The 25,844-nt window shown below is 36.0% G+C and overlaps 1 protein-coding gene across 1 annotated transcript; it reads left to right on the top strand.

The window, feature by feature from the left end:
• The first annotated feature begins 8,447 nt into the window (after positions 1 to 8,447).
• Positions 8,448 to 24,728, top strand: txnrd3 (thioredoxin reductase 3). The gene is made up of 16 exons (XM_051113438.1): positions 8,448 to 8,768; positions 10,351 to 10,411; positions 11,433 to 11,542; positions 13,256 to 13,363; positions 13,948 to 14,020; positions 14,098 to 14,217; positions 14,633 to 14,775; positions 15,929 to 16,044; positions 18,415 to 18,640; positions 18,795 to 18,887; positions 20,694 to 20,770; positions 22,330 to 22,486; positions 22,603 to 22,710; positions 22,813 to 22,908; positions 23,250 to 23,384; positions 23,482 to 24,728. Exons 1-16 carry the CDS (start codon positions 8,652 to 8,654, stop codon positions 23,542 to 23,544), a joined length of 1,803 nt encoding a protein of 600 aa, XP_050969395.1. The 5' UTR covers positions 8,448 to 8,651; the 3' UTR covers positions 23,545 to 24,728.
• Positions 24,729 to 25,844: the final 1,116 nt, after the last annotated feature.

Raw genomic sequence — 25,844 nt, 5'->3', positions numbered from 1 at the left:
TATGTATGTATGGAAATAGTTTTCTCATTATTTGAATGATTTTTCCCCCATGCCAATCTAGTGTGCTGTAATATACTACTAAACCTGCCTTCAATTGCACATACTTTTGCACAATTGTTCGCTGCCTTGCTCAAGACCCTCAATACCACGACTGAGGTGAGATCCTTGAGCAAGGCACCGAACCCCCAACTGCTCCCCGGGTACCGCAGCATTGGCTGCCCACTGCTCTGGGTGTGTGTTCACGCTGTGTGTGTGCATGTTTGTTCACTACTCACTGCTGTGTGTGTGCACTTGGATGGGTGAAATGCAGAGTTGCGAGTATGGGTCACAATACTTGGCCACAAGTCACCTCCTTTCCTTTACTTCCTTTACATACACAGCAAACTGCATTTGGTTCCTGGAAATGTCATTCAGACATTCTCCTGGCCAGAATAACCTGCAATGTGGTCCAGACCTTATGCTGATATTCAAAAGTCAGTCTATGCCAGCATTTACCATGATCATTTTTCAAATTTAGGAATAGAGTTTCTAGAAAAATCCCTCCAATCAGTAATAATTGTGATGATGACCTTAGCCAACACCATCAATAATGACTAGTGCATTTCAAGATTCTCCCAAGTCCCTAGCATTCACTTTTTGTTTAAACCTCATGAAATGCAGAACGTCATTGGGCAGTGTGTTGTGAGTGAACTCAAGGACGCTGTTTTAAATTTGCATGAATCACTCTCAGATCAAAGGAGCGGCGGGGTGCCAGTCACTCACTGATAAAGTGCGCGCGCAGGCGGGCGTTCACGGCGCAGAGCTGAAATATGATGGAATGTTTATTTCTGGGTCAGTGGGGGTGCTAATGAGAATGTATTCTAAGAACGAGAGCGCGAGGAAAACAGCGCCAGCGAAGGCCTGAACAGCGGCTCTTGATTGGTTCGATTTGACAGCCGCTCACCGGGTAAGGACATTGACAATGACAGGCTGCCTGCGACCGGCGAGAGCTACACCTACTGAATATACAGCCAAAATAACACACACACACACAGAGCAGAGTCATGTTTTATTTATGGGCTTTCTACCCGAGCTAGACTTTCACACACAAAACTTTATATACAGAAAAAAACTGTCATATATTCATAGCAATAAAACACCGGAAATGTCAAGTTTACTGTCACTACTCATTGCATTGCAGATCAAGACAAAAATAATCAAATATACACTTGTGAAAAAGAACATTTAGAATAAAAGTTTTTAAACTGCTTTTGAAAAGAATCTCTTCTGCTCACTAAGGCTGTATTTATTTAAACAAAAAATGCAGTAAAAACTGCAATATTGTGAAATATTATTGCAGTTTAAAACAATAGTTCTCTATGTGAAAATATTGTGGATTGTAATTTATTCCTGTGAATCAAAACTTAATTTTTTCAGCATCACTACTTCAGTCTTCAGTGTCACATGATCCTTCAGAAATCAATCTAATATGCTGATTTTCTTCTTCAACTAATTGCATGTATGATCAATTTAAACTACAATGGACCTTTTTCACATTTACGGGTTTCTCAGCAGCGGAAGTCATCATAGTTGGGTTAACTTCAAGAGCAGTGAATCGGAGAGTACCGATAGTATTTTCACAACTCTCAAAAAAAAGAAAAAAATTGAGAGAGACTGATAGCAGCAGTCACAAGAGACACTGCATTAGAAACACTCTTGCACTAGTTTAGCTAGTTTTTTTTTTTTTTTTTTTTTTGATTTTTTGTAATTTGATGCACAGGTGATATAATATAATGCACATACATTTTTTTTTTTTTTTTTTTTTTAAATCAAGAAATAAAAAACTTTCAAGAATGCTGATCAATGTTGAAATGCATCATCACAGTCTTGTGAACATTTTCATTCAGTTGCAAAAAAAAACAAAACAAAAATGCAATTAAATTGTCAGAAAACATTGCATTCAATTAACAAGTATATTTTAAGTATTTTTTTTTAGTAAGCACTTTTTAAAAATATGTTGCGTGCACTTAGCATTTGATTCAGAACCACATTACAGCACATGATAATGACAGTGACTGCAGACATTACAGCAAAATAATGCTGTAAACAACACATACAGCAGACATCTGCATGCTGATGTAGTTACATTCAAGAGGTGATTCACACTTACTGTATCTGAATACGACATACACTTCAGCTAGATTTTTTAGGGAATCTCACTTATTGAACTTGTGAATCTGTAATTCTGTCATCCATTAGTAATTGTGTCTAATGAAATGAACAAAGCCATGTGGAAAGGGTGAAGGTTAACCAATAGAAGATGTGTGCTCTTTTAAAAACCACTCAGGTGAGCTGATCTGTAAGAAAACACATGACCCCGTGAAATCAATGAGTTCAACAAACACTAATTACCAGCAACAGTCAGTGGAAAACAAGTTTATTAAACACTGAGCAACTATATATATATTTATAGTATAAGAAACATTATGTATTATGTAATCATAAACAGTTGGAGCTTGCTATATGGTATGCCTGTATACTGTTAAATGTGAGTGTACTGTATGTATGTGAGTAAGGTTAGCTATGCTTATAGTAGTTGTATAATTTGTTATTAATTATAAATTAATTAAAGAATACCTATTATGACCTTTTTTACAATATGTAAAGTCTCAGGTGTCCCCAGAATGTGTATGTGAAGTTTCAGCTCAAAATGCCCCACATATCATTTATTATATATTAATTTTAAAAATGCCTATTTTGAGTGGAAGTAGATACACTGTGTTTTCGTCCATGTCTCTTTAAATGCAAATGAGCTGCTGCACCACACCCCCTTTTCCAGAATAGGGCTGTGCCTTTACAGCTCAAACCTTGCATACTTCACCAAGAAACGTCTGTGTGGCTTTGATGATCAGATCTGCAATCATGAGTTTTAAACCATATTAGGTTAAACTTCTAAAATGTGTTTTTTGGAGCGCACACATCCGAAGCACGTGCACAGAAAGCGGCTGTCACAAGACATGTGAGTACTAAACTAAGTTCTCTTTCATCTCTTACTGCACTTAAACTGTCAAATACACACAAGTTTGTGTTAAAAACACAAAAGTTACAAAAACAGTCAGTTATGTCTGTGAAGATAAACAGCTGGGAAAGAAATTGCATGTTTATATTAGATCTGGGTGGCAGAAGCCTAATATACAGTAAATAAAACAAATGAACCCACTGCTCTCTTGTCTCCTTTGAGGCTGGGACTCTAAATAATGTTCTGTGCTCGCCTGTGCAGCCAGTGACAGAGCAGTAAGCATGCTTTGCTCAAACTTTTGCCATGCCGTTATAACTGGTACACTGTTGTCGCTTGCAAAATCAAAATGTTGGTGCTGTGGATGGAAATGTGCAGATTAAGGGGCGGTATTAGTATAATACGATCCCCTTACCATGTCACGAGGGAGCAAAATCTGACGCGCTGGTTTTTTCACAAGCTTGCAGAGAAAAGGTTTATCCTGATTATAGCACTTAAACACAGCAAAAAGTCAGATTTGCATGATGTCACCTTTAAATCATGTTATTAGTTCATTACCTGACAATATTAATAATGATAAACCATGAGAGGCATATAATCTCTCAATTTTGCATTGAAAATGACTTAAAATTGGACAGTTTGGATTAAATTATGAGTGAAAAAAACAGTAGTCATCTCTCTGGAAATGAAAGGTCAAGTGAAGTGCATTGCATACTACGTACTACCATTCCATACTATATGGAACTAGTATGTTATTCCAAATTTAGTGAGAATGTGTGTGATAGTGGTTATATAGGGATGTGTGTGTGAATGGACACATTAGGGTGAAGAGACTAACGCGTGATTTGACAGTGTGCAGGAATCCATGTGTGCAGCGTTTCAGTCCATTTGCCTCTTATTGAGTTAAGTGTTCCTCAAACACAGGCTGTCAGACTCAAGCGGAGCGTGACTGCTGATGTCTGAGACACTTTCCGCATCTCACACTCACAAACACCTCGAATTAACATTCAAATCACTCTCAATCACACACACATACGTGAGACGCAAAGGAAGGAATAGCGATTGATTACGTACATGCCCGCAAATGACATCTAATCAACTAGTATACATCTGTCAAGGAGACAAGTTTTCTTTCATCAGTCTGTTTTCAAGCATCAGCTAAACATGTCGGGAGCTACTGATCTCACAAATGCAATAACAAGCTTCGTAAGTCACAAAACACCTTGAGTTTTCTTTGAAGTGAGTGTATGAGCAATGATTCCTGAGCGCTGGGACGGCCACAGAACTGACATAATCTAATGTTTGTGTAGCTAGAAATCATTTCAGATTAAATTTCTCACAAAATGTGTTTTTCCTCACCTGTTACCACATGTGGGTTTGATGCTGTCATATGAAACCAAATGCATCAAATACTAAATCTTGACTACTCTAATGAATGAATTGAGACTGTAGGTTGCTTCCAAACTGATTTTCATCTTAGTTTGCTTTAATAATCACCAGTCAGACATTCACCAGACAAAAATTAAATATTTTACACATCACACCTGTATTAAACGCAGCAGCCATTATGTTTTTCTGGTGTTGCTGCAAATACAAATAAAATGACCAGTGTTGGGGAAAGTTACTTTTAAAAGTAATGCATTACAATATTGAGTTACTCCCTAAAAAAGTAACTAATTACATGACTTAGTTACTTTTTATGGAAAGTAATGCGTTGCTTTTACTTTTGCGTTACTTTTTAAATCTGGGCAGGGCTTGCTTCTTTGCTATTTTTGTGCAAATGTAAAAGTCTTTTCACACAAAAGCCTCAGGCTTTGAGAAAAGTAAATTCACGTCTGTGCAGAAGAACGCAGAAGAAAAAAATTTGTCAACTCTTCAGCAATAAACAAATGTTAGATTATCTTGAGTCGTTTTTGCTTATTAGTATGGTTAAATTTGAGCATTGAAGGTCGGCAGCAAAGAGATCGGTTAATAAAATGGGATTAAATGCATAAAGGATATTTGTATTATTTAACACATATTCTGAGTTTTCACTGTTTTTATTTATTTTGAGGAATACTGAATCTGTTTTTTGTGAGTGAGATGAATTAATGCATGTTCACATTTATTCTAGAACTAACATCTTACTCCCGATTTCTCTCAACATGGGAACAGGAGAGCTTTTAATCAATAAATAGGGGGAAAAGTAACTCAGATATTTTCTTGTCAATTAAAAAGTAATGCGTTACTTTACTAGTTACTTGGAAAAAGTAATAATATTATGTAACTCACGTTACTTGTAATGCGTCACCCCCAACACTGAAAATGATTATCTAAAAATCCAGAATAATTTCTTTATAATTTATGTTATGGAACATTAAATTAAATTATTAATTTAATTAAATTTAATTTAATGTGGTGTTATTGTGGAAAATAATTTTAAAAAACATAATAAATTACATAATATAATAATATCAAAATAGCACTTTTGAAATACAAACTGGCTTCTAAAAAGTGTTATTTTTAAGTTTGTTTCTTTCCTTCTAGTAAAGTATGTAAATGTTTCTTTCAGAGTCGCATATTTTTCTTTCTTAAGTTATTTGAATCTGTATTAAGTATTGAGTTGGATTTAGGGGAGTAAAACATAATATAATGCCATAATATTTACAAAATAAAGACAATCAGAAAAATTCTGAAAAATCAAGTTTTCAGATTTAATTCTATCGAAGAGTAAATGATGCTATTATGCTATATCTTTTATCTGAAAAATCAGTGTGCGTGTGTGTTTGAGAGACAGTATGTATAAAAAGCCATAAATGAATAACAGCATGCATCAGCTTTCTGCAACATCTGTGTGTGTTTAGTCGTCTGCTGAGCGCCACAGATCATATTTGTCTCCATCTGAGATACTAATTCTAGATAAATGGATGAGAATGAGAGACAAGGAGCGAACAGGAGCTATTCCCTGGAAAGACAGATGTGTGTGCGATTAGAGGAACGGCTGACGAGGGACACGCTGTCATATCTGCTTTCCTCTTCTTATTGGAATGATTGACTGTCACCATGGTAACAAATTATGGAGCAGGAGGAAGATTCCTCGATGGACATCAGCAGATCAATTCTGGAGAGGGAGAATGAAGGAGGTGCAAATGCTGATCTGGGTTTCTTCATATACGAGACAAGTCTTTTTTTTTCTTTGAATCCAATTAGAGAATTTGTAAAAACTCATATTTTGACTTCTTCTAGTGGTACTTTTTTATATATATTGCTTATATTATATTTTTATTCAATGTCTGAGCTTCTAAACTCAGTAAGGAAACATTTGTGTAGAAAACTATTATTCTATTAAATATGTTCAGAAATGTATTCTAAAATGAATAAAACTTTGATAAGATAATGATACATTTGTAACAAGTTTTATTTTGACTTGCGTTTCTTTATTAATTATTAATCACTTTTATTCAGTGTTTATGTGTTTCTAAAACTCAGTAAGGTAGCAAAACAAATGTGCGTCATAAAATATTATACTGTTAAATCTATGCAGAAAATGACGCACAAGTTATACTTATAAGTAGTACTTTATATGGTGCATTAAATAAATAAGTTTGTGTGATGGAATATTTTTAAAATGTTAAAATGTTAAGATATTTAGTCTTGTTTCCAGGGGGAAAAAAATGTAAGTGCATTTTGCTTAAAATAAGTAAAATTATCTGCCAGTGGAGTAAATAAAATGCTATTATTTTTAGAATATTTTACTTGTTTTAAAAAAAATTTTCCCCTGAAAACAAGACTAAATATCTTGTCATTTTGCTTAGCTATTAAATGTGTCTTAATTTAAGAATTTTTAGATATTTTACTAGAAACAAGACAAAAATAGTAAGATAGTAAGCCTTTGTGTATTTGTGCAGTGTAAGATCCAACAATATATAATATATGATATAATAAAAACAATGATCAAACTTTCAGACTAACTTTGATATTATATATATATACACGAAAGAAAATCTAATCAAAATTTTGAATTTGAACTAATCAAGTTTTCGAATGAGCTCATGTTTTGTTCTCACTGTTATTTTTAATAAACTGAAAGAAAATGACATATAAATCATGAACTGACATTTCACTGTCTGACACCCTGTAGATTTACTGATTGCACAGTTTATAAAACTAATCAGATACAGTACAATAGATTCAGATTAGCTACAGTAAACCAGAATTCAAATCCACATTTGAGGATTCAGTCCAACGGAGAGTCATTGTTTGCCAATGAATTGCTCACCTTCATGTGAAAATCTAGTGAATCAGCCTGTGAACAATAGCAGGTTCGTCATTCAGTATTAAACCCAGTTCATTTTATGTAACAATGAACTCAAAGTCTTGTGTTGTAAGATAACAGGTCACGCCGCTTATCTGCTTCAACACAGACTTTAAAACCATCTCTAAAGAGTTTAATGACCTTATAAAATCAGTAATTATTCATCCAGTAAGGTGCTTTCTTCAGGTAGAAGGCACATGGCCTGCAATATGATTATTGCTCATTTTAATTGTTATTGGTCTTCAGAAATGTTTTAATCACCTGGATACTTGACGTTATGCAATGAGAGGAAAATGTCATGACACCGGTGTCCATTATGTAGAGTGATGCTATACTTCATGTCAAAATAAAATATGTTCAATAGGCTACATAATAATGTTAAATCAAATTATAAGTTAGTTTTGAAATTAAAAATTATTTTGAAAAAAAAAAAACTCTTATTGTTGTCGTAGAATATTTAAGTGAACTGTAAAAAAGTGACTAAAAAGTTATTTAAAAATGTTCATATTTTTCACATTACTTTTTTCAAATTTATTCTTTTTTAATCTTTTTTTTTTTTTTTACTTTAGTAAATAGTAATATTTAAGAACAAATTGGTGTTTATTTTAACCTTTGATTGCTGAGGTACATACAAAAATATCTGTTCAAAAAAAGTATAAATATAAAATATGGAGCACTGCCTCCATCTAGTGTTATGTTTACGTTCAACACTAGAACTACAGCATATATGTTTTCACTTAATAACAATCACACAATTCAGAGTTGAATAAAGTGTACATTGAGTTTGTTTTAGTTTTAACTGGAAATAATTATGAGAATCCATTGTACATTAGTTGGTTTGAATCGGTTTGGTCTGCTTGAGCCACCAGGTGGTGCATGTGTCCGTATCAATCTCATTGAGGCGTCTACAAATACTGCCTGATGGGTTTTCCACGTATTATTATTATTATTATTAAGAAGAAGAAGAAAAAGGATAGTAAATCATAATCATAATCAAAATAGAGTTAAATGTTTACTGAGATTCACGTTTTCTTTAAATTTACATTATAATTTATAACTGCTATGAAGCAGACAACACGTGGACCGCAATAAGTAAAGAAGTGCTTTGATTTTCAGTCAGGCGCGTACGGGTCAGACTCGTTGGGTCTTTATGTAAGAGGCGCGCGTGCGGCGGAGCGTCATTCAGCGGCGGCCGCGGGATGGAGTCGCAATAATGACATTAGTGTTTTTAATCTTGTTTGACGCGTTTGTTAATGTCACATCATGAGTTTATGTTGAGATAAAGTTTGACTTTCCTCATAATCGTCGACTCAGGAAGTGGAAGAGCGCGGAATATCGATCCGTGATCGCTTATTGATCATCATGCCGCCCATCGAGAATGACGCGGGTCGCGACCAGATCCGATCGAAAATCAAAGAACTGATCGATTCTAATCAAGTGATGGTGTTCAGTAAGAGCTCCTGTCCTTACTGCATCAAGGTGAGTGGAAATACGGCCTCGGATACACAGCTGATACCTCCTCAAACACAGAGTTCTGTCTTAAGAAAGAAGTTAAGAATGATGATGGTTTGATGAAGGTCTGCTAGTGTTAGTGATGGTCGTTAGTCAGTGAAAATACCATATGTTTATGTGCTTAAGTTGTGTTTCTGCTGTTTTAAAAACATCTAAAATAACTTTTGTTGAATTATTTGTGGTTTTTGTGTACATTTATTGTATTTGTTCTGTTCTTTATGCTGTAAAGTGATTTGAGTTTTAAAGGCACTTCTTGAATTTTGTAAAGGCACTGTGCGTATTATTATTATTATTATTATTATTATTATTATTTATTTATTTATTTTTTTGACATGTTTTTAAACTAGTTGTATTTTGGGGAACATGTGTTGACAAATAACGTCATATTTTAAGATTAATTCTGTATTGTGTTCACAATTTAAAGAGATAGTTCATTAAAAAATTAAAATTACCCCATGATTTACTCACTTTGAGAAAAATACAATCAGTTACATAATATCCTGGCTCCTCCAAGCTTTATAAAGGCAGTGAATGGCTGTTGAGATTAAGTAGTCCAATACATGGGGTAATTTCCGTTTTTGGGTGAACAGTACCTTTAAATTTTAGGATTATTTTTGTCATGTTGTGGCTTATTTTAAAAACTGACAGTAAAAAATACTAAAAAAAAAAAAAAAATAGTGGTTTGTCTATGTCAGGTTGATAGTGATTTTCAGATTTGTGGCTTGAAATATAGAGAACTATTCATTTTGTAATCTACTGTAGACGTAAGTACGTCTGAAGTAATTTTAAGTCTAGAGGTGTGAGCTGTAATAGAAAAACGTTCAAGAAATGGTGCTCTTAAATTGTTAAATCTATGCTGGGATCTAGTATCTTTTTAGGTTAGTGTCAGAGCGCTGCGAAAGTAATGAAATGGGCAGAAATTAATCTTCACAATTAAATATCAAATATTGACTCATATGATCCTGTTCTGTCATGCATCTGTAGACTTTAGTGAGTCTTCCTTCGGACAGCCAAGTGTGTGGTGAAGTGCAATGGGTACAGAACTGCTTTTGAAAATAACCTTGAAGTTAATGAAGAATGTTCATAATTAGTATTTTCATTGATATTATGTTTTAGACTTTGGCGTCAAGGTGAATCTGTAGTAACTGTAAGCGTGATAGCGACTGTGATGTGCTGGTTTTCTCTTTAGATCATGTCTGATTATGTGAGCTTCCACTTTCAATTAGTAATGAAACCACAACTAAACCAGCCGGTTGTGAATGATTAGGATACAAAGTGGCTATAGATATGATTTTACTACAAATGACTTCACTCATTTGTATTTTTGCACATGGTACGTCATGAATCTTAAATGCTCTTGACCTCCTCACTCCATGATCAATGAGCTTGAAGTTTAATTTCTGTTGCCCAAGTACTTCGAAGATCACCTGAGTTTCTTTAATGCACCTTACTGTGAGTTAATGATGCCATATATTTAAAAAAAACTGTGATGGATATTTTAAGTAAACTATGAAGTGAGTCTAACATGTATGGTTTTCTTTCATTCCAGGTGAAGGAACTCTTTAAAGAGCTGAATGTCAAGTGTAATGCCATAGAGCTGGACATGATGGGTAAGAGCACAACAACAGTTTATCATTGTTCATATCAAATGAATAATCAAATGACTTACAGTAATTCCTTTTTGAAAATGAAATGAAATCCATGGAGGAAGTGCCAGGCTGTGCCAGTTAGTGCTTTTTGTATTCTTTAGCTGATTTAATTTCCTCAAGATGAAAATAAAACATAGCTCAAGTATGGTTTTCACCATCAAAATAGCCAGAGAAGCTGATGTGGAGTGAAACAAACAAAATTTATTTTTATTTAAAACTTCTTTTTTTTAACTAGTTTATAAAACTGGCCAAGTCTAAATATTTTGTCAACAATGGCTGCTGTCTACAGATACCAGTTCTGAGATTACGGTATACTGTTTACTAACTACACAAGTACATAAAACAGTGTGTACTACATTTGTTTTGCTGAACACGCATTTGCATAACATGCGTTTTTACGTGAAGTTCTTTCTGGTATGCAAGATTACTGATTATACATGTTATCTGCATGTGTGCTTCCACTTCAGCTCATATTATGTAATGCTCATGTTTAAGGTTATTGAACTTTTACCACCTCACTGACAGAGTTGAGCTGAAGTACTCTTGCATGTGTTCTCTGAACATTGTGCTGAGCCTCTTAAGTTAATGTTTAAGTGTTGGCCATGACGGACAAATTGCTGAGTCACTCCAACTCCAGCATTAGTAACGTCTGAAATCATCTTCCCCTTTTTGCTTTCATTCACTTATCCATACCCTCCTCCATGTCTCATTCATGTCTCATGCTCTTTATCTCACTGTCCATGCGCAGCTGTTCATCTCATGTTCGTAGCATGAACCTGATAATGGATTCTCTGGCAAACAGCTTTAAACCTGATTAGCTGCCGTTTTTTTCCTCTGTGCATTTGGAGCCAAACATCGCTTTCAGAAGCAGGCGTGCAGTGCCAGATCCGAACCTGATTCGATTATTTGAGAGCTGCCCATGTGGCGTAGATGTGAAACATGAGCGGTGAGATCCTGACTGATCATGTCTAATGCGTTTCAGAGGATGGAACCAACTATCAGGACTTGCTGCATGAGATGACGGGGCAGAAAACCGTCCCCAACGTCTTCATCAACAAGAAACACATCGGAGGCTGTGACAACACCATGAAGGTACTGATTTTTTTTGCGTGATTTCTGCTCGTTTTAGGCAGTGATTCTAGCTGGCAAGACTTTTGCCTATTTTCATAAATATTGGGAGTTATTTATTGTGTTCATCCAAACTGTGCGGTTTTCACTTTTGAAATATCTATTAAAAAGTCAATGGTTGTGACCAACTACATTTGCTTAATTATAATTTGCATGCTGTTCTAACATAATTTTCTAAAGCCAGTGGTTTTCCACTCTGAAGCCGTTCTTGCTTGGCTTCACTGTCAAGAGGAGCTGATGGTCACGAGCGGATGCGTGACTGAGTTAGTGAACGTTCTGCTGCAAAGCCTCGCCTTCACACACCCTTTCATTTTTTTTTTTTTTTTTTTTTTTTGGAGTAATTATAGGTCTTGAAAAGGTCATGAAAATGTTGCTGACTGTCCCACGTCTGCTGGAAGGTTTTCTGTCCAATTTAATTTGCGTATTTGCTCCCATTACTGATTTAGGGCAGGGCTTTCAGTTTCGTTGTAAATGCATCAGTTTCACTCTCTGAAATATCTCACGTAAGCATTTGATTATTGTGGTTTTTTTTTTTTTTGTTTTTTTTTTTTAATCTTGTGAATTTGTTAGAGGCGAGTTATGAATGAGAGCTGCTATGGACTTCCTGTTTTTTTCTCTTTTTTTATACATTTTGGCTTTCAGTGTCTAGGGTGATGATTTCAGTTTAACATTAATATTTTAAAAGTAAAAGATAATTGCTTAAAATCTAAATATTATTCAAAATAAAATAGATTTTAGCCAGGTATATTTCAAGGGGAGGGGGGGGGGGGAATCACTTTACAAGCATTAAAGCAAAACTGCCAGTAGTATGTTAATTTTTTTTTTTTTTTTTTTTTTCTCTCTCTCTTTCATAAAGTTATTCTTGCTGTTGTGATCCTTAGTTTTAGCATTTGCTTTCAAAAGGCTTTTAGCTGTCTGGATATCTTGAACCCTGGTTATCTTATAATTTGGCAGACACAAATCCTAAAATGATCAAGAGCAGTTTCTCACAGTATTTTAAAATGTTCATAATAAGTTTAAAGATTATTACTTAAAATCTACATAATGTTAAAAAATAAAATGGTTTAAAGTAAAGTATTAAAACCTGTGTTAGTATTAAAAACTTAAAACCTGTAGTATATAACTTTTTTTTTTTTTTTTTTTTTTTTTTTGTTCTAAGTAGTTTTTTGCTGTTGGTGATTTTTGTTTTAGCATTTGCTTTCGATAAGCTTTTAGTGGTCTGGATATCTTGACCCTGGTTATCTTTAATTTGGCAGACAATTCCTAAAATGATTAAGAGCAACTTCTCTCAGTATTTTAATTTTTGTTGGTAGTGCTCCAGATGCTCCAACTGCATTAAAATGTGCCATTCTATGACCGATGCACATAAGCCGTCTTGGATTTGGAGTCTTTTTTTAATTCACCTGTTCATTTGAGTATGTGTTACTTATCTTATCAGAAGGCTGCTCTTGGTTTCTGTATAAGATATGTCTGATCATCAGTGCCTGTTTCTATCACTAATGCATCATTCTGTAGATCTATCAGCTGTCTGTAAAACCTCTTTCATAGCGGCAGCAGCTCTGTGGGAAAGACCTTTGGTAATCGAGCTGAATAATGCTCAAGCACCTCTTCACAATGCCTCTTATCAGCATCGTTTTTATGCTCCTGCTAATGATTGGTTGGTTGTCGTGGTAACAGGCACACAAAGATGGCGTGCTGCAGAAGCTGTTGGGTGAAGGGAGCGAGGTGTACGACTATGATCTCATCGTCATTGGCGGTGGCTCTGGCGGTCTGGCCTGCTCAAAGGTGAGTTCAATTACACGGATCCTTCATGCATGATGCTCTTCAAATACTGTATGTGTGTGTAGGGTCAATTCAGGTCAGTCGGGGCATCTCAGGCTCAAGCTTTTTTTTTGTTGTTGTTTTTTTTTTATAAATACATATATTTTAGTTTTTAATTTGCAAAGAAGTAAAATCCAGATATAAAATAAAATCCACTAAAGACAGTTCTACACTAACACATTTTTTTTCTTGCAGATATAATCTTTGTTTTATACAGATGTATTTATGTATTTTGTACACTCTTTAATATTTGTATGAAATTTATTTACAGTCTCTCTATTTGCATACTTTATGTGGATGCCAAATTTTTTATTTTTTTTTCCCCAGTTTTGAATTGATTTCTTGAAATAAACAGGTTAAAATGATTCACAGAAATAAGATCAATACATTAATGACACTTTTTAGGAAACTAAAAATGATCGGAAATGTAAATACTTGCATCGATAGCAGAATTTAACCTGAAGATTTCATTTAGCCAAACAAATAGGAATCTGTAACGCATGAGCAAAGGAGTCTGAATTTAACACATTCTCTTCCTACCCAAACAGGAAGCAGCTGCCTTGGGGAAGAAAGTTATGGTTCTGGATTATGTTGTTCCTACACCAAAGGGCACAACCTGGGGTAAGAATCAGAATCAAAAGCATGCAAGTTTAATCAAAAATGGCTTTTAATAAGATAATAGTAATGTCTCTGTCCAGGTCTGGGTGGCACGTGTGTGAACGTGGGCTGTATTCCCAAGAAACTGATGCACCAGACAGCACTGCTGAGCACAGCCATGGAGGATGCACGCAAGTTCGGCTGGGAATTCGCTGATCAGGGTGAGTCGTGTGTGTATATATTTCACATGCAGTACAGATTTTAAGGCTGTATGCATAAAGGCTAGGAGTTGTGATGCAATTTTGTGATTTCTGCTCTGAAGTCATTTCAGCTTCAGATTGATTTCCTCTTTCTCTGAAAGGTTTAGTATGTTTGTATTAATTGTGATTGCAGCCTTGATTATTGGTTTGAAATCCATTATGAGAGACCTTAATTATATCTTTTATGAGTGAAGAGTTTAATGTGCGATTTAACATGAGAAATCTTCCTAATGTGCAGGACAAGTGATCATTTCAACATTCAGTATGTTGCAAAGTTTTTGCTTTCAAGAGCTTCCCTTCTCAGAATGTAGATTTCCTTTTTGTCTGTCTCCTGTTTCAATTCACATTCTCATCAAATATTGGCTTGTCATTAAAGTGACTCACAACTGGGAGACAATGAGGACCGCGGTGAATAACTACATCGGTTCACTGAACTGGGGCTACAGAGTTTCGCTACGAGACAAAAACGTCAATTATGTCAACGCCTATGCTGAGTTTGTGGAGCCGCACAAGATCAAGGCAAGTGTGCTCTGAAACGACAAGCCAAGTGTACTATAGCTGACGCCCAATATGCATTGTGAAGGCAAAGCAGTTTTCTTCCCCAAAACTAATGGTCACAGCTTAAGGGTGTTTTCACACCTGCCTCATTTAGTTCGGTTGAATCGCACTAGTTCGTTTTCCCTCTTGGTGCGGTTCGTTTGGGCAGGTGTGAATGTAGCAATCGCACTCGAGTGCGCACCAAAAGCGGACCAAAGAAACGTACCTCCTTGAAGAGGTGCTCTCGGTACGCTTTCAAACGAACACCGGAGCGGTTCGGTTGTAGTGAGAAAGCATCTAGATCCAATGGACCAACGAACCAGGCTTTATCACACTGTATAATGGGTAATTACAGTTCCATGAACAGCAGTAGTTTTGTTGTTTTGCTAATACGGCTTAAATTGATACCTGTGTCTGTCTGCGTCATTCAAAATCAAAGAGCGCCTTTTCATTTTATAATGCCTTCTTATTGCTCTGTTTGTAGTAGGTGTGTTTTAAAAATATTTTTCTTATGATGGACTCCTGCTCAAAATTATAAATGAATATAAGGATACCTAAAAAAAATAAATAAATGCAACAATAAGCCCGCAAAGCTGTCATATCCTGACGGATGACAGCTGAGCGGAATCCCGGAAAAAAAAAAGTGGAACTTTCTCCAAGGAGAGGACAGTTTACTCGTGCATGACTTGTATTAACACATTTGGTCCGTTTAGAAACTTTGCTGTGTGAAAGCGAACCGCACCATGAATAAAAAGCAACGTTGTAATAATTTTAACCCCTGTTTCGGAACAAAGCAATTGATCTACAGGTGTGAAAGCACCCTAAATGAACCAAAAAGAGATCCAGCTCCACTACAGGTTCAGATACAATGCGAATGCAAACTGGATACTTGGAAGTTTGATATTTTTAGAGATAAATGTAAAGCATAGTTCATTTCTCCTTTTGGTAAAAGAACATGAGGAAACGTGCCTTAATGGCAAGGCGTTTCTGTGTGTTTGTATTGCTTTTTTTTGTAAGTTAATCTACAAGATTAGCAGTATGAGTATGCTAAAAAATTACATATTGCATTTCAAATCAAAGTCACAGTCTGCTAAAACGTACCCTCATCTCACCTTTTGTTTACTCATCCCAACAGGCCACAAATAAGCGTGGTAAAGAGATGTTCTACACCGCAGCTAAGTTTGTCCTGGCGACAGGAGAGAGGCCTCGTTATCTGGGCGTCCCAGGAGACAAAGAGTACTGCATCACTAGGTGAGCTAAGACTCTGTAAACTCCCTCTGGAGAGCCGCTTAAACGCAGCTGGACCTCAGGGGGTCGTTACTGGTTTATTTACAGGATTTATTGATATAAAGCTGATTCATTCTCAGTCACCAAGGGAAGGAAAGCTTCCACTGAATGAGGTGTCAAGCATTTTCTTCTGTAGCTCCGATGTGAACAGCATGAATGTGTAAAATTGTCATTTGGTTACTTGTTTTAAATAACATACTTGCAGTTTGGCATAAGCCTTGTTCAGAATGCCAGTCAAAATGGTATTTTTTTGTATATCCCATTAGAATCCAATCTAAATGATTGACTGTCCACACTGTGTATCGCAACTGTTTAGATCCAATTTGTGTGTCCCAAAAAACTGTTGCCACTGTCTGTTGCCATCACGCTGGGTTATGAGGAAGTGGCAGAAATGCATATTTCGAAGCTGGAATGCATGTTTTTCAGTCTTGTGTGATAAAAAAGGTATCACGATACCCTGCTTTTAAAAATGCTACAATTCCACATGTTACTAGGGCCAGTACTTTAAGAATGCATTTTGATAAGAGTCGTATTTCCTGAGTAAAACAGTTTATTTAGAAGTGGAAGTGGGAAATGTCCATTCATAAAAACAGAATTTACTGTATATCATGGAATATTGCCTATTTAAATATTAATCCTGCATGTTCTGCGCATCTCTGTATGAATGAATGACAGTTTCGTTTACTACACACATACTGAAGTACATGTTATGCTGTGTTTTCAGACTCTGCCGCCTCAATATGAGTACATGAAAACACAAACACAATCTCTAGAACTGCTCGGAGTCATTTCACCATCATTTTACCGTTACTTTTGAGAAAAACCATCGTCATATACAAACAAACACCCAAAAGTCTTCACGGCAACCTGTCAAAATAAGTTTAACTTGACAAAAATATTACTTGATGCAATGAATGCTACGACTCCTAATAAAATATTATTAAAACAATATTTAAGGAATATTTACCAAAATTACCAGAAAATTGTAAATGCACAACACAGTATTTTTAAAACTAAATAAATATAATAATAAATTAATTCCTTATAAAATGTAATTTTTATAAATTAATTAGACATGCTTTTGATTATTAAAATGTTATGAAACTATTAAAATGGAATCCAGACAATAGAATGAATCTCAAACTTTGATTAAAAATAAAACTGAATTTGAGAAAAATAATAAAATGCATTTCGTAGGCCCTAAAAAATAGTTTTTGTTAAACTTTTAATAAATTGCTGTTAAATAGTGTAAATGTCATGGTTTCAATTAGTTAGACATGCTTTTGATTAACATTTTTCATGTAACCATTGAAATAGTCTAGAAAAAAATTAAAATGAAATCCAGAAAAATTAAAACTCAATTTGGAAAAATTACTGTAATGAAATAATGTTTGGCTTTGTCATTTTAGCTGATTTACCAATGTTGCAAAGATCGCTACATACCTGTAGGCTTGGTAGTTGCTCAGTCCTGTATAGTGGCACTGGCATGTGATTTTTATTTATTTATTTTTTATTTTTTTTTTAAAATAACTATAAGCTTTGGATCATGTTATTTGGTTACTTTTCCTGTTCTAAGTTTTTGTCATAGTATCGGTTCAGTAGTAGGATTGAGAGATTTTAGTCGGGTGTCATATTGAAGTCAAAATTTTGGTATTGTAACAACACTAGTGGCTTTATTTAACGCAAAGAGGTGTGTAGACCAGCAGTATAATTTACATTTTCTGCTTGACTTGTACTTTACAACATTGTTTCTGCAAAGACGTTCAGCATGTTTTGTACAAACAACAGTGTTTTACAGTTTACGTGTCGTGAGAAAGTGACAGAAATCTGATCTGAGCGGTCACACTAAAATGCGATTTGAATAGAATTTTATACGTATGAATGTAGCTTGAAATGGATTAGTAAAAATTCTATTCAGATTTCATGTGATTTTCTTTTTCCTCCTCCTGTTTGTTCTTGCTAAATACGAATGGATTCCAATCGGAAAGGCACAAAAATTGCACAAAAGCTGACAGTCTGAACAAGGCCATAGTAATGTTCACTTTGAAATAGAGTTTGGCCCTTGATGTCACAACAAGCCTTTAAAGTGAATGCATGTGTGTTCTTTTGTGACTCAAGTCTGTGATTTTCTTGATGGTTCATTTATCTTTTATCTGATAAGGAAGCGAATGGCAGATGTTTGGCAAGACTTAAGCCTCTGTGGTTTTCAGTATATTGACTTTTCTCTTTGTCATCGTGTATGATGTTTAACTGTATGTCTGAACTTTTGTCTACGTTTGAGGAAACGTGATCTGTCTGCGTCGTGTCCTCATTCATTTTGTTTGTCGTTTGCAGTGATGACCTGTTCTCGTTGCCCTACTGTCCCGGGAAGACTCTTGTTGTCGGGGCGTCGTATGTGGCTCTGGAGTGCGGGGGTTTCCTGGCCGGTTTGGGGCTGGATGTGACCGTCATGGTCCGCTCCATTCTGCTGCGAGGATTCGATCAGGACATGGCCAACCGCGCGGGAGATTACATGGAGACGCACGGGGTCAAATTCCTCAGGAAGTTCGTTCCTACCAAGGTTGGTGCATGTGTGCTGTTAAACATTACTGAAATCTGAAATGATGCTTTATCTGTCACTACTGCGGTTATGAAATGCTCTTGAGGAGTATTATGATCATGACCTCTTTACTCACGTTATGTTGGTGATAAACAATCATGCTTGCTTTCTATAGATCGAGCAGTTGGAAGCTGGAACTCCAGGCCGACTTAAAGTGACGGCCAAATCCACTGAGAGTGATGAAATCATTGAAGGGGAATACAACACTGTGAGTATCATGTCTGTGTGCCTTTCTAATTCCTTTAATATCATTGAAATACATCTGGTTTTATCTTGTCTGCTATCTCTGGCTGTGTTTCAAAACTGGTGTGGTGTACTGTCCTGCTGTCAACCCTAACCCTACGTTGGCATCTCCTAAGTCGTGCTTTCAGATGAATTGAAACCTCATATTTGACCTAATTTGGAGCGATCCATATTGAAAACAACTCTTTTCAAATGTAGGTCCTCTCAGGGGATAAATGTGACTCATGACAATGCATAGCATTCACAAATATTTGAAAATAAATATACATGCATACAAAACCCTGTTCAAAGGTTTCATAAAGGTGATCACCAAGGCTGCATTTATTCATTAAAAAATGCAGTAAAAGCAGTAATATTGTGAAATGTTATTACAATTTTTATGAACTGTTTTCTTTGTAAATATTTTGTAGAATGTAATTGATGGCTGTGATCAAAGCTGAATTTTCAGCATCGTTACTCCAGTTTCCAGTGTCACACGAAATCATTTTAATATGCAGATTTTCTGCTCAAGAAACATTTCTGATTACAGGGTTCCTATGGGCTATAGAAAAGTATGGAATTTAAGTATTTTCCAGGTCTGGAAAAGTATGGAAAAAAGAAAGTAGAGTATGGCAAAGTATTTGTTTCCATACTTTTGCCCCCATTTAGTTTTTTATAATAGAAAATTAAGATTTTTTTCAAAAAAAAAAAAAAAAAAAAAAATTATTGAATGAGAAGTCAGTCAAAATACCAATAAATTCAAGGTGCACTTTTTTTTCATTATGCAAAATGCAGGTTGTAAGCATTTTGGGTTTCTTGCAGTATTCTTAGTACAAGAAACCATTAACACAGCGTAAAGGACAATGCACACTGAGCCACCTATTGTGCCATCAGCCCATTTTGTAATGTGGTTTTCTGGACTTCAAAGTATGCATTAAAGGGACCTAAACCCTTGAAATATGGCAACGAAACGAAAAGCCAAATTTAAATTTTCTACTTGGCAAATTTAATACCATTAGCCCATTTCATGTCATGGTTTCTGTGCCGCCACAGAGGATTTGTATTGGACATTAGGGCTTGATATTAGAGGTACTACCATAAGAAAAGCCAAATTTTTAAATATGGTTCAAATATGGAAAAGTATGAAATTTTGAAATGGAAAATGGAATCCTGTGATTAACAATTTTTAAAACCGCTGTGCTGCTTCAAAGAATCCTGAAAAAAAGAAAATGCATTGCAGTTTCCACAAAAATATGACAAATTCATATGAAGTTCAAAAAACAGCGTTTGTATGAAATTAAAATCCTTTGTAACATTATAAATGTCTACTGTCACTTGAATGATTTAGTGCATCCTTCATGAATAAGTCATTTTTCTTTATTTCCGAGTCATGTTTGTGTTTCAAATAAATCTTGATCTGCACCTGTGGTTAATCTGGGTCACCGGTGACACTATTTGCTTAAGTCAGTGATATGTGGCACTTTGAAAAAAAAATTCAGTTACAGAAGGTTTAAAAGCAGTAATGTCAAGTATTTTTGTTAAAGCACTTGCATTAATTGTTCGACGTAAACCTTCATTTGAGTAGTGCAGTACACTACTGTTTAAGGTAGTTGAACTTCATGTTTTGGTTTGATGCAAGTCATGTGGGCATTTAATTCATGTAAGCAGTGCTTGCGTAATTTATTTTTATTTTTTATTTTTTTTGCTGTTTCTTTTGTAACTGAGGGAGGAGTCTGGTGTTTCAGCAGTCGCATTCCTTTAATATTACTAATGTTTGCTGTGTCTGTCTCAGGTGTTGATCGCAGTGGGTCGTGACGCCTGCACAGGAAAGATCGGTCTGGACAAAGCTGGAGTTCAAGTCAATGCCAAGTATGTCCCTTTCTTTTGTATGGGTTATTTTGGTCGTCATCCTCATAGTCCCTCCCACAACCCATAACACGGTCCTTGTTGGTCCTTGTTGGCATGGTAGCTTTTGAGAGGGCGGTGTCAGAGGCGGGTTCTGGTGTCTCACGGTGAATCAGCAGAATTGACTCTGGAAACTGAGAAGAGTGTCCAGTGTCTGACCAGAGGGCATATGGAGTGTGTTTATAGAGTATACTGGGTCAGGATAAATTCAGCTAAATATTTCCATTCAGTATTGTGGGATGATTAATATTAATTCACATATACACCGGAGAGAGAGAGATAGTGAGTGTGTGTGGTGTGTGTGGTGTGTGTGGTTTTGAGTCATTCTGAGAGATTAGTGCAGCACAGAGGTTTAGATCCGTTCTCAAGTACAAATCATGTGATTGCATATGACCCACACACACGGGAGTGATGTATAGCTCTTATGGTTTCTCTGTTTATGGGACTTGTTAAGCAGATTTATGATTTGAAATGCAGATTTTACTTCAGTTTAGTAATGTACAAAATGTGTCTGTACATTGAAAGGTCATTGTGCATTAGTTACAGTAACACTCAAGAGTTTTCCTAGATTGCGGAAGTGAGCTAAAGGTGATTATGTAATGTGCTTGTTACATTACAAAGCATTTTTGTTGATGCTTTTCTGCAGCAACCTATAACCTTTCTAAGATTATATTTGGGCTTTAAACAAACTCAGAAACTGAAGGTGCGTCTTTGTCTTAAGTTGAATAATGGCATTAAAAAATTTAGGGGCACAATGACAATACACTAGGTTTATAAAAAGTAGTTTCACACTATGTTTCATAATTGTGTAATTATTTAAAGGCCTACCTTAAATCGTTAATGAAACTTAAAATGGAGAAACTTTTTAAAATAATAGCAGAAAATTATGCTATAATTAGGAAAAAAATATATAATTATTATAGTTTAATTTATTATGCTATAATTGTAAAAAAAAAAAAACTGAAATAACCCTGACTTGTATACCATTTGTTTATCTTCATCGCCAGATTTAAGCACTCTTAAAAAATAATACATTTGTTAAATCATTTTTAAGCGTTTTTATGATCTTAGTTTTCTTAAAACTGAGGGATTTTAATTTGCGCACAAGCTTATGAATACAACTTGCATTTTAGTTCACACATATCTATTTTTAGTCACAAATGAGCAAAGTTCTTGCAACTTTTGAGCCCTAAAACAGCATTTTAATTATTGAGATGAATGCACAAATGAATTAAAACCTCAATACAAAAATTTTAATGCTTAATTATTATTTATTTATTATTTTTTTTTAAGATTATGATCCTGCTACTCACAATTATCACACAAACATTTCACAACCAAATAATACAGCGTGAAAAGATCAGAAAAGGGAATGGAAGTAAACTGACTTAGGTCAAGCATCAAAACTAATTTTGAAATGTAATGTTTGTTGTTCATGTCGATACAGTTTTTGCTTAGTCCTCCAGAACTGAACTTTGCTCTACAAATGCTAACATTGAGTTATTTTCTGTTTCTCCATCCAGGAACGGGAAGATCCCAGTGAATGATGAGGAGCAGACAAACATTCCTCACATCTATGCCATTGGAGACATCCTGGAGGGGAAGTGGGAGCTCACGCCTGTGGCCATTCAGGCCGGGAAACTTCTGGCTCGCCGACTGTTTGCTGGATCATCTCTGAAGGTCTGCCATAGTCATGACCGTTCCTGTGTGTTATAAACGTTAGATTAATCTCTGTAAATGTTAGTTAGTGTTGTGTGATCTCACCAGTTCCTCTTCCTCTCTCGGTGTCATTTCAGTGCGACTATGTGAACGTTCCCACCACTGTCTTCACTCCTATGGAATACGGCAGTTGTGGTTACCCCGAGGAGAAGGCTGTTGAGATCTACGGACAGGAGAACGTTGAGGTGCGTGTTCGCAAACAGACGTCATACTGGAAATATTAATAACCTGTTCTGATAATGACTGCGGTTTTAATGAAGTGCTGGTAATTATGTTTGTCTCTGCAGGTCTATCACAGTTTGTTCTGGCCTCTGGAGTTCACCGTTCCCGGCCGGGACAACAACAAGTGCTACGCCAAGATCATCTGCAATAAACTTGACAACGTAAGACATGCATAACAGTCACAATCCTGTGTTTGTTGGTTTTGTTTTTTAATTTAAAATGAAAAATTAAACAAGGCTTTTATGAAACATAATGATTCTAAGTCATGATTATACACTTGCTTGCATAGAACTACGCCTTTCAAACGATTAATTACAAAATAAAAGTTTGTGCTTACAAAAGTTTGTGCTCAAAGTGATGTACTTGTTTGTTTTACAAGCTCATTTCTAACAGGCAGTTACTTATTTCCACTGAGTTTTGTGAATGATTTGCATTTGATTTCATGCTTTCATGAAACTGTCCTGCACCTTCAGGACTATTAACTGCTGTCGTCTCTGTGCAGGAACGTGTGATCGGCTTCCACTATCTGGGTCCAAACGCCGGTGAGGTCACACAGGGCTTCGGAGCCGCCATGAAATGTGGAATTACCAAAGATCAGCTGGACGGCACCATCGGGATTCACCCTACGTGTGCCGAGGTGCGTTTCCTGTGACTGCTGCTTCATTATATATTACTGATATTTCATGTTTTTAGTGTTTTGAGTGTAACATGTCCATCCCTTCATTTGTTTCCAGATATTCACCACCATGGAGGTCACCAAGAGTTCCGGCGGTGACATCACTCAGGCCGGTTGCTGAGGTTAAACCCTGCTCGTTTAACAGACTGTCAGGACTAGTTTAAACTAGTTTATCCTAGTGATTTTTCCCTCTCCTTTTGGCGTAAACACACTCGAGTCTCTTTAATTAATCTCAGGTCATCAAAACTAATCAGAAGATGCAACATCATGATCCGCCCTGCTCTTAAAAGGCTTTTGTGTCTCACTGTTGTTCCCCGTATACATCACCCCTGTGGGCGGAGTCTGGGAGCAGCCATAAGACACGACGGCCCTTGAGAGGTGGGGCTTTGCTTGCACAGAGACGTATGACTGGGAGAGGTGATGATGACTGACAGCCTGTTAGACAGCGGGGTTACTCTGCTTTAACCGATTGTCCGAGTCAGAAATGCACCAAATGCGTCTGTGCTTTACACTTTTCATTCTTACACCTTCTAAACTCATTCTTGCGCATGCGCGTTTGGTGCTCTGTGACGTCGTAACCCTTAACCCACGTTCAGTGGCGGGCTACGACTGATGTCTTCTGCACTTGGACTTTAAATAGATAAACACACGTTAACATTGTCTACACTGATCTTTGGCCTTTAGACTCACGAGGGCCACACACTTTCGTTTCTTTTAGTTGTAGGAGTCTATTTTTCTATATTTAATAGCGGTTTGTCATCAGTTGCTCGGCAGAGCGTCAGCATTCCACGTCAGGATCGTAGTTAGACTGATTTCACTCGCCTCTCTCGCTATTTTCTTATTTAGCGGTCGAGTAACTGAGACGTGATCGAAGCGCAAACCAAATGCAGCATGTAGATGCTTCCTCAAAGTATTTAAACTTAACAGGCGTCGCTGAGATCCGTGTGACCGCAAACTCTTTTGTAGTTTGTGATGCCTGTCAGAGCACTTAGAGAAATATCAAAATGTGTATGTTAATATTTTTATAAATATCACTGGATTACATTACATTACATGTGTCTGTATGGAGGTTTCATTCAAATATAAATGCATGTCTATTTGTATTTGTTTGACTTGCTGTTTATTTGCTTTCTGGATTATTTAGTCACTTCATCTCATTCACTCCCTTTGGCTTTCTGTGGATTGAGTTTTAAGGGTCACAGTACTTACATTTACTCGGAACTCAGCTCCTGATGAATGTACAATATTTCCATAGTATCTCTGTTCAAATTCTATTCATGAACTTTAATAAAACTATGTATACAACTTCTGTTTCTCACAGGTTTATTCGCACTAATTTATCTAAAACGTGCATTAATCTGAGCACTGTGCAAGCTGCGTCTGTATTTTGTTTTATCACGGTTTAATGTTCAGTCAATATTGTTATATAGTTATAAACTTCTAATTACATGTTCTGCTTGGTGGAGGTGCAGGAGCAGTGCAATAAAACTTTATTAATTTAAAGCAAAGAGAAAAAAAATAATGATTTAAGTTTATCTACCTCATTCTGTAAGATTCTCTTATTTGGGAAAGGGTTTGTTTGCATCTTTTGGCAGAGTTTTAGATTCCAGTTTCCTTCTTGGTAAATTATACTGTAGCTTTACAGATATTTTTAGATGACTGGATTACGAGTGAGATAAATGTAGTTCAGAAACAATGGTTATAAATGCATCTGGACAGAATGACAGCAGCTGATTAGCTGGAAACTCATAAACAGGAAATGTCTAAAGCTTCATTTCCTTTAACAGGAATTGGCTGTTACGTACAGAACTGGATTAGGCCATTATAAATGCTGGTTGGTTACTTCCTAAAGTTCTCTTGATGCATTGCACATATCAAACTAGTTGAATTCAGTTCCGACAGCTCGTCCTTTTGATGACACTGCATGAATATTCACATCCATGCAGTGGCTTATAAAACCCTCAATTCCGAGACAGCACACCTGTTCCTGTGAAGTGCAGCGTATTCATCTGAGACAAAGAGCGCTGGAGACCTGAGAAAATGATGATAAAACGCCTCATTTTCATGCATTTCATTCAGAGAGTGAATAATCACAGGCCGATGGATCAAACGCGCCTGAGCGGATGAGTGTGTGTTTGTGTGTTTCTGATGGACAGAGTTACAGGTGTCTCATTCTGTTTGATTTGATATGTTGCTAGCTGTGGACTGATTTATTCAAATATTCAATATATTTAGTCTAAATTAAGTGAATTCATGAAGTCTAAAGAAGCAACCTCATATCAACTTTGGTGACTCATTTCTAATAAAGAACCATTATTCAACACGCCTCTCTATTGAACTAGTGATCTGATAAATCCAGGATGTAAGTGATGTTACTCATGTGGGTTAGTAAACAGTGGGCGTCCGTATTTGAGGATGGCT

Source organism: Labeo rohita, chromosome 6 (genome assembly GCF_022985175.1).
Source record: "Labeo rohita strain BAU-BD-2019 chromosome 6, IGBB_LRoh.1.0, whole genome shotgun sequence".
Taxonomy (NCBI): Eukaryota; Metazoa; Chordata; class Actinopteri; order Cypriniformes; family Cyprinidae; genus Labeo; species Labeo rohita.
The sequence above is the reverse complement of the archived record's forward strand: the minus strand, read 5'-3'. Positions and strand labels throughout refer to the sequence as shown.

Excerpts from the sequence above, each read along its gene's own strand:
- txnrd3 (XM_051113438.1), top strand. The coding sequence starts at position 8,652 with ATGCCGCCCATCGAGAATGACGCGGGTCGCGACCAGATCCGATCGAAA. Across the intron at positions 10,412-11,432 it reads CATAGAGCTGGACATGATGG|AGGATGGAACCAACTATCAG; the intron begins GTAAGAGCACAA and ends AATGCGTTTCAG. Across the intron at positions 18,641-18,794 it reads GGAAGTTCGTTCCTACCAAG|ATCGAGCAGTTGGAAGCTGG; the intron begins GTTGGTGCATGT and ends TGCTTTCTATAG.